Source organism: Vollenhovia emeryi, unplaced genomic scaffold (assembly GCF_000949405.1).
Source record: "Vollenhovia emeryi isolate VEMERY1.0 unplaced genomic scaffold, V.emery_V1.0 DF939182.1, whole genome shotgun sequence".
Taxonomy (NCBI): domain Eukaryota; kingdom Metazoa; phylum Arthropoda; class Insecta; order Hymenoptera; family Formicidae; genus Vollenhovia; species Vollenhovia emeryi.
The window spans coordinates 211,468-220,923 of record NW_011967184.1 but is presented as its reverse complement, the minus strand read 5'-3'; the positions used below and the strand labels follow the sequence as shown (position 1 = coordinate 220,923).

General features: G+C 46.8%; 1 protein-coding gene across 3 annotated transcripts in view; it reads left to right on the top strand.

Annotated features, from left to right (window-relative positions):
• The window catches only part of LOC105562892 (14-3-3 protein zeta), a 64,668-nt gene extending 55,212 nt beyond the window's left edge, over positions 1–9,456 (top strand). For 2 of the 3 annotated variants that reach the window (XM_012014046.1, XM_012014047.1), the window contains exons 3-5: positions 4,130–4,253; positions 5,848–6,011; positions 7,992–9,456. In XM_012014046.1, coding sequence (XP_011869436.1) covers positions 4,130–4,253; positions 5,848–6,011; positions 7,992–8,147 — 444 coding nt within the window. In that variant the 3' untranslated portion in view covers positions 8,148–9,456. Of the gene's footprint in view, positions 1–4,129; positions 4,254–5,847; positions 6,012–7,013; positions 7,178–7,991 lie in introns of all 3 variants that reach the window. The other variant, XM_012014048.1, reaches the window with a different exon arrangement.

Below are 9,456 nucleotides of genomic sequence, written 5' to 3'. Positions count from 1 at the left end.
CCCCATTTGCGCGCGAAACCAGTTCATCTTCCGCGCCCGGATCGCCTTACGCGACTGGGTTGACAACCTTCCACGCATACGCTTCCTTGCGCGGAATCCCTGGAGGTTTTCGCTCATCTGCCGGATTGGATTCCACACCCGTCAATTTCCCGGCTTCACCCGCCCCCCGTCTTTTTCGCTCACATTCCCCGTTACAGACCCTCTCTCTCTCTCTCTCTCTCTCTCTTTCGTAAAATACTTCACGTGTCGTCACGTAATTTCCGGCACTGAGATAATAGTTCATTAATTAGCAATTCGCGAGTCGTTCGAGAAGAATGTGAGGAATCTCGGATGTTAGAAAGCAGTCCGTTTTTTTTATCATTGAACATTTCGATCTTCAATGATAAATAGCTCGTGTTTCTCCGGCTGGGATCTAACTTAGGAATTGTTCAATTTTACTTTGATATCTCCCTCCTCCAAGATCTGTTACCCGGGGCACTTTTTATTCGTGCGGGGACTCACGGCGAGATATTAAAGCGTGACCTTTCGAACTTCTCGCCCGCTCGGAAGCTCGCGAAACTCATTAAACTCGGGCGGATTATAATCAACTCGGTGCTTTCTGCGACACGCGGCCCGGGACTCCCATTCGATCTCCGTTCTCGTTACGTGGGTGATATTTTCCAGTATCCGGAAATAAGCGGAAACGGAAGAGGAAGCGGGCACGCCTGTTCGGCTCGGGCCACCGGAAATGGCGGCGTTCCGCCTCGTAATAGGTGGCCCTTTCTTCAAAGGAATTAAATTCGCTCGAGGCTGTTTTCTTCATGGAGAGGGGAAAAGGGGAGAGTCAGTCTTATTTCGGCGCTTGAATAACACGATAATACGCGCGATAAGTAACTCATTTATTCCCGCCGCGTAATTTGCATCGATTTAAATCTTGTAAGTGGTTCCCGGATTCCTCGCCGGAGATGATAATTTGCGATTCAGATGCGCTGCAAATTAGCAAAAGGAAAAACACGCGCGTCTGCTCGCCAAATGAACGAGACGAATATTCGGACGTCCAAGAGCAAACATGTTTCCGCTCTCGAGCCACGTTATCGCCGCCTTCGAATTGCGATAAGTCAGCCGGTAACGCGGTAAGTGGTTTTTTTTTTAATTAAGCGACGTTTCAGTTATCTGTTAATTTTCCGCGGTAATTCGAAGACAAGCGTGCTAATTGCGCGGGATGACGAGGCGGGGGGAGGTGAGTTCGTGGGGGAGAGACACGCGCGTCAAACGGCGAAATTGGAGCAAGGCTCCAGCTGAAACGCAATCGCCGGGCGATCGGGGCTCGTTCCTGTTCTCGCGCTCCTACACACGTCACCGCGAAGCGCGGCGCTATTGTTATTGCACCTTGACGTAGCCGTCGGTTTCGCTGCGGTTTAATAAAACCGAGTTATTTCTAACTCGCGACGTGCCGGCGCGGCGGCGGAGGGGGACGCGCGAAAGTCAGCCGTCATCTCGAATAAATTGTCGCGCGGGACAAAACACGCGGCTTCGGAGGATAAATCGGGGTGAGGCGGGCGGTAAATGGGATAAAAAAAAAAGAGACGCAAGAGTCATATTCATCAAGAATGCATGCCGAGGTGACGCGCGAGAACGGTCGATTCATGAATAAGAATTCGGATCGAGATAGTTGTCGCCCCGCGAGCTCGATTTCACGGGGCGACGCGGTTCTCCGTTCAGCTTCCGTAGAGACGTTTCGATCATTTCGTCAAGTTTTCGGGAGGAACCGGCGCTTCGGCAGAAACTAGTAAACGAGAGGACTTCGAGGAAGGCTCCGACTGGCATAATGAGAGAGAGGAGGGGGGGGGGGTTCGACCGCGATGACGTACACTGCTATTCATTAATGCCTGGACCTGCACTTTTATCACCATTCTTCGCATCTATACAAATCACAGAGATTCAGGCTGTATGTATGTACTACCGCGGGGACTTGTGTAGAGGCTGTGTGTACTACAGCCTGAAACTCATCGGCGTATAGATCGGAATAAAGAGTATGACAATGTGACTCCGTAGTAAGACCGAGGTCCAGGCATCAATGAATAATAGCAGTGACGGACGCGATGGTTGCGACTAGAGCTGTTACTTTCCATAACTTCGAAGCTTCGAAGTTTGAAGTTAACTTCGAAACTTCGAAGTTCGAAGTTAAATTCGAAGCTTCGAAGTTTCGAAAATTTATTCGTGCGAGTGACGAATTTCTCCGACGAACACTAAAAATATTGTAAATAAAAAGTACTAATTTATATACTATATATTGAGAAATAGGTAATTACTCGTACTTTTAAATTATAATTTTCAAATACTATAACATGTAGATTACATATTTGTTTAAGATCGCGTAATTAAATCTTGAAAATTAGTACTTTTTGTTTACAATATTTTTAGTGTTCGTCGGAGAAATTCGTCACTTGCACGAATAAATTTCGAAACTTCGAAGCTTCGAATTTAACTTCGAACTTCGAAGTTTCGAAGATTCGAAGCTTCGATGATTTCGAAGTTAACTTCGAACTTCGAAGCTTCGAAGATTTTGAAACTTCGAAGTCAACTTCGAAGCTTCGAATTACTTCGAAGCTTTGAATCTTCGAATATCGAAGCCTTCGAAGGTAATCACCAGCCCTAGTTGCGACACCCTGGTCTTAAACGAATGCGGATTTAGAGTCGGGGTTACGTTCCAAAGTCTCGTCCCCGAGGGATATTTCACTCAACGGCCGTTCCGAAACAATTTCGAGCGTTTCTCGAGTAAAATTCTCCTCGGAGAAACGCGGCTACCTTTTTTTCTTTCCGTCCGCCTTCATTGCGACGCGGGCCGCGCGCGTCCGCGTGATTACGCGGCGTAATTTACGACGGCGCGTTCTCGCGCATCGAAATGCGACGATTCTGCCGGCGAGACGTGCCTTTCGAGACTCCGTCTCGCGCGGCGATAAGATAACCGGAGAAAGAGAGAGAGAGAGAGAGAGAGAGAGAGAGAGAGAGAGAGAGAGAGAGAGAAGGGGGGATAAAGAGCGAGAGCTGTTAAATTGGAATCTTGGGCTCCCGGCGCGTTCGTTTACCCCTCGTGGCACGCGGCCGCGGAGAGCGGAGTCTATTTCGGAGAGATTTACGGAACATCCACGACACGGTCTTTTACGTAACGCGCAATTTTAATGTACGCGTCGTATTGTTCGCCGCTGCTGCGCGCCGAAAGTTGCCAAGCTACCGTGACGCAACGTCAATCGGGAGGAGAATTTCAGTCTCCCTTCGCCGCCCCGAGACGCGGCGATACGGCCCCCGGTGCATTGTGTTCGGCGTTGAGGCGCAATAAATATCGCCGCGCTATCCGCACGCGCGCGAGTTTGGCGTATGCAAAGCTGGTCGGCCAACGCTGCTCTTACGTCACCGGTAGACATCGGCTAGGATGAATGCGCGCGGCGCGATGCGGCTCGCCATTGACCGGCTCCGCATTGCGCGTCAATTCCGCATTAATTTGATCGCGTTTGGCGCTTCATTGTCCGAATTAATTGCCGACGTACTGGCCCAAATCGCGACGTTCCGTCGCGTAATTTATTTTCGAAAATAGCTGCGGCGTTTCACGCGTATACGTGCAAAGCTGACGCGCGTTATTGATCATCATTTATATGTGTATAATTAATAATGCAGCTGTATATCAGTGCCTGAAAGGTGATAAGCGGTGTTAAGTCACTTTTTTTTTGCAAAAACGAGACTTTTATTCCTCACTTTTTCGATCAGTTTGACAAATTTATTAAAAAACCGTGATTTAATATTGTTTACCTCTAAGCCATATAGAATGTTATATCCGTTTCGTTTCAATTAATTGTGCAAAGTTTGGGACTTGAGACGTGCGAATTTGGGAGAACAAATCAATTCAGTCGTGAGACACGATCTAATCGCGACAGCGTGGATTCGGATAAGAGAATCGTCCGATAAATGCAAACGAGATGCGTGAGACACGATCTCGTCATATTTCGATAGTCGTTTCTACGTTTTCTAATTTTTACCCTGTCAAGATGCTCGAAGCGCGAGAGCTCGAGCAAAAGTCAGCGTGATTTTTCCCTCGATCTCATTTCTTTCTCGCTCTGCGCTCGCTCATTCGTTTGTACTTGCGTTTTTGCAGGGACTCCTGGATAAGTACCTGATCCCCAAGGCTAGCAATGCCGAGAGCAAAGTATTCTACCTCAAGATGAAGGGTGACTACTACAGGTATCTCGCAGAAGTCGCCACCGGTGAAACCAGAAATAGTACGTATCGATCCTGCCTCGCGGGCTTGATCGCGGGGCGAGACGGATCTCGAAACGGGCGGGACCCGAGGAGATTGTCTTCCGTAGCGGTGCAGTCGTGACTTCTCGGCGTCAATTCTGTATCTTACAATGTAGCGAAAATGGTAAAAGCGAGGCAACTTTGTCTCTTTCTGAAGGCCCGCGCGTCCACGATGCCTGGAACTTGGTCCAAGTTCTAGTTCCGAGAAACGTGTAGCCAGTCAATTTGCAGCTTTTATGGAATAGCTAGAACTTGGACCAAGTTCCAGCATCGTGGACACAGGCCTTAACCTTTAGAGGGTCGGAGTGGCCAGGAGCGAACTTGAAAACTTTGCGGAACATGTAGATTACATATATGCATAAATTTTCTGTTTAAAAAAATTACGAATTTCAATAGAAGAATGCCAGCCCTCTACGGGTTAAGGGGGCAAACGGTAAGAGACAAAGCTAGTCACTTTAGCCTTTTCGTAATGTTGTAAGATGCGAACTGATGTCGGCGCGGCTGGTGTAAGATGTCAAAATGCACAATTTATCGCCTGCACCTCGGCGATCGCGAGATGATCGAAGGTCCTCGACTCTCTCGTTTCGATCGCCTCCTCCACGTGATCGATGCGACTGCGTCCAGTAGTGCGAGCGCTCGAGATGAGATACACTTCTCTCGGAGCCGGGCACTCGACGCAGCTGCATCGGCAGATGCTTCGTTTTGACTTATGGGCGGATCCCTGGACTTCGTGGATCGGAAGTGGAGTCAGTTGCGGCTCCGGTCGGTCGCAGTGAAAGTCGGTTGCCACCTTCGCGAGTGAAACTCTAGTCGCGAGGATTTTTAAAGAATGTCTACAAAGATATTAATTTTGACATTTTTGTATTTTCGTTTTCTCATATTCATTTGACGTTACTTGTCCTGATCATGTCAGATGTCGAAGATCCAAGAACTCCGTTTCTTGAATCGATAAAAGAATGTTTATCGGAATTCACATTAATCAGAATTACAAAGAAGTTCTGTATTTTTATGAAATTTATATAAGACGAAATTCACAAAGCCCAGGGAATTGCAGACATTCATATTTACAAATTTAATTATTGTTATATATTGTTATATATTTAAATTAGATTTAGATGAAAACAGATAGAATGCATGTATTCGCGCGACATGTGATAAAAGTGCTCTCAGGTGCTTGCTAATCGAGTGATTTCCACTTCGAGTTGCATTTCCAACTTTCCGCGACTCAAATGCACGATAATTATTAAACGTTACAACTGCGTTCGGACAAAATATCAATGCACATAAATTGCCTTAAAGCGCGTGGGAGCAATCGAGCTGCTTAGAATCTGAGCAAGTCGAAACGGTTAATCTATACGTTTCACTGGAAACAAAATAAAAATTGAAAGCCTTCCATCAATGCACAAATTTTAGTTCTTTCGCGACGACTCAAAGCGCGGTGAAAATTCACGTTACATGCCTCTACAAGTTCCAAGCAGCTCTCGAACCGACTTGATACGAAGCGTGTTAGCTCACGCAAGAGCAAAAAAAAAAACAAGACAGACACACATGTTGATGATCCACGTAATATCCCAGCCGTGGTAGACGACAGCCAGAAGGCATACCAGGATGCCTTCGAAATCAGCAAGTCAAAGATGCAGCCTACCCACCCGATCAGGCTAGGTCTCGCCCTCAACTTTTCTGTCTTCTATTACGAGATTCTCAACTCACCAGACAAGGCCTGTCAACTGGCCAAACAGGTACACGACCCGGAGGAGCTAATCGTTATTTTTCTAGCCATTCCGTGGGGTAGAGAGTGAGAGAACTCGGTGACGGGAGATGATTGGTAGTGATGGTGCATGGTGGTGACAAAAGTTTACCTTACACAAGCGAGCCTCGCTCTGTCGACTTGCCTACTTCCGTCCTACAAAGATCGGCATCTTCTTCCAGTTTGCCACTTCGAGACGTCGTTCTCGTTTGGCGACTGTCCCGAGACCCGGCACGAGTCCAGCTTTAAACGGACTCGCGACGTTGTAAAATCTGTGCGATATGGTAATAACTTACTTGCAAAGTAAAATATCTGACTAAAAAAACTGACGAAATGTTACGTGTATATGTACGCGTTGGAAAAGAATTTTTCAAATCGCAGAATCCAATTGCTCGCGTTAAAAATGCCCGGCCCTTGCGGGATTTTAATACGGCGGCGGTACATTTGTTTCTTTACGTCCTTCAACAATCGCTCGCGATAAATATCTTCCGAGACAACAGCGTAATTGTTTAACGCGGGTTTAACAATTGAGCGCTATTTTCTATTATTATAGTACGCAGCTGCCGATTGGTGTGCTTAAAACACATTCCCGCAAATAGCACGTGTAAAGTGTCCGATGCGCGGGAGAGAGCGCTTGTATTTTTAATAATGTCGTCGGTGAACGACTCGCGATGACTCAGGACGGAGATGCCACGTCCCAGCGGGGTCACGTCGTGGAAGATCGGTGACGATTTATGGACACGGTCCGTTCAAGGCCGTGAGTCCCGAGCGAAACGACACGCGCCGGTCTTTGTGGGACAAGACGCGAGGCAAATCGCTGAGATTCGCTTGCGCTTTTCCCTTCCTTTGTCCAGCTTTCGCGCACACCCCATCCTCCCCGCGCGTTCCTCTCCCGACGGCGAGACGACAATTTATTGTTACTTCGATGGCCGCACGGCGCAAAAATGAGGTCGTGGAAGGTGTAATCTGACTAGAGGCCGATTTGCATTTGCAGCGGTAGTCGAGGATTCGCAGAGGGCGTACCAGGAGGCGTTTGACATTGCGAAGGCGAAAATGCAGCCTACGCACCCGATTAGGCTCGGCCTTGCCCTCAACTTCTCCGTTTTTTATTACGAAATTATCAATTCCCCGGCTAGAGCCTGTCACTTAGCCAAGCAGGTTAGTGGGAAGGATTGTGCCGGGCTTTGTGGCTTGTGACGCTGCTCGCTGCGTGATAGTTTTCTCCAATAAATCCCCTGTTACATGCATTTAATGCGTTCGCCGTCCAACCGGGTACGTGATAAGACTGCTGATAAGAGGACGAGAATTGGAGCTACGTATTCTGATTGAGGCGCTCCTGCTGAAATCTCGGTCTTTCTTCGCGATTCGAGCGATAAGGGGAGAGTAAGAACCGCGCATTTCGTTTCTTCGTTGAATTAAAGAGACAATGACATATATTTATTTTTTACGTCTATATTTAAGTCGCGGGGGATCAGCAGTCTTACTATGAAATCGATAGTTCTTGCCGTGTGAATTTATCCTATCTACTCTCTAATGACCAAATCCCCCCCCCCCCTCCCCCAATTTGATATAATTTTAACGTTAATCTGGATGTGAATGCTGTGCCGTTTAATCTTTTTTCCCCGAATTGCTAATACATGATTAATAAACTGAGATACTTGTCCACTCTGTGCCGCACTAACCACCCCGCATCGTATTCTCTATTTATATTAATCAACAGTTTGATTTGTGCAATTATAGATATAACTTATGAATATTTGACAAATTTTATATAATTGTACTCGCAGAGTTTTATTTCCTCATTAAAAAGAAACGTACATTTTATAATGCTACGATTACATGAATTTATTTGAAAGTGAAATTATTCTTCTATTAAAAAGATAACGTTGTGATTTCTATGACACGGAACAAAATAGATAATAGGAGAAAGAAGCCGAATGAAGAGTGTCTGACGCATTTGTTGCTCTTGCAGGCGTTCGACGATGCGATCGCGGAGCTGGACACACTTAATGAAGACAGCTACAAAGATTCCACATTGATCATGCAGCTGCTGCGCGACAACCTCACTCTGTGGACCAGTGACACGCAGGGCGACGGGGACGAGCCACAGGAGGGCGGCGACAACTAACCTTCCTAAGCTTAAGTCCTTTCTAAACCTAATAAGAACATCCTATTCTCTATCGTCCCCCCGTCCCCCTGAAGTGCTCACCCATATGTCCATCCACCCAGATCCATCCATCCATGTCCACCTGACCTCTCGTCCCTCGCGTACCTCGTTTCCTTCTTTCCTTCCTTCCTTCCAATCGCAAGCCTCCCTTTTCCTTGAGTCACTCCCTTTTTCAGAAAAGAAAAACTGATCCCTCTCTCTTTTCTCTCTCTATCTTTCTCTCTTTTTATCCTGACATGACCGCACACTGCTGCCAATGCCACCGCCACAGCTGCTACGTCCGGTTCGAAAAATTCGAACGTCGAGGGCACCCGAATTATCCACTAATGCTCGATCGTGCCCGATGATTCGCGGACGATGACAAGAAAAGGATCTTAAAGATGAAACTTGGACTCGGAACTGGATTCTCGGTCGATAACCGGAGTAGAAGGGCGAGAACGTTGCTCGTGCGTGAAGCGTGTATCGAGTCAAACTGGTACACGAGAGAGCCATCATCGACGAGGAGAGAAGGACGATCGAGTAGGGCGTGGATCATTCGGTCTCTCGCGCGCGAAAATTTCTTAGACAAAAGAGATCCATCTATTCACCCGTTTGTATGGAGGAACTGGAAGGAGCGAATTGTGGATGAATAGAGGAAAGGACAGGAGGAGACACACACACACTCACATCTTCCCCGCATACCCTGTCTCGTTGACACGAAAATCATTGCGCGGACGCAGTCAACGCGTGCGTGCGCCCCATTGTCGATAACGCACATGGCGGGAAAACGAAAGCAAACGCTAGATCATTTGACTCTTGCGAATAGAAGACGAGAAAGTGATGTACTGCTAAAAGGGTAAATTTTACACACACACACACACACACACACATATATATACACATACATACACACACACATATACACATACATACACACACACATCGGGACGAGACATGGAATGCAGAGGACCGACCGACCCTCTGTCGTTACTCCCAAAATCTGCTCGCTGCTTACCATCTCAAAAGAAAAGAAACATAAAATTAGAACGAGAGAAAAGAAACAGCGCGGAGGTACGAGAAGAAGCGAAGAGAACGAGGAAATGAAAAGAAAGCACGCATGAATCTACTGCATTATATCCAGTTGTCATTTAAATTAAATTTCACATTGTCTAGCAAGTAACGAATATTATTATACGAAGGGAAGAGTGCAGGAGGAGAAAGGAGAGTAAAAACAAATACATTAAGTTATTAAGTTCCAAAATGGACATCAGTGGTGACTTGATTTTTCAAA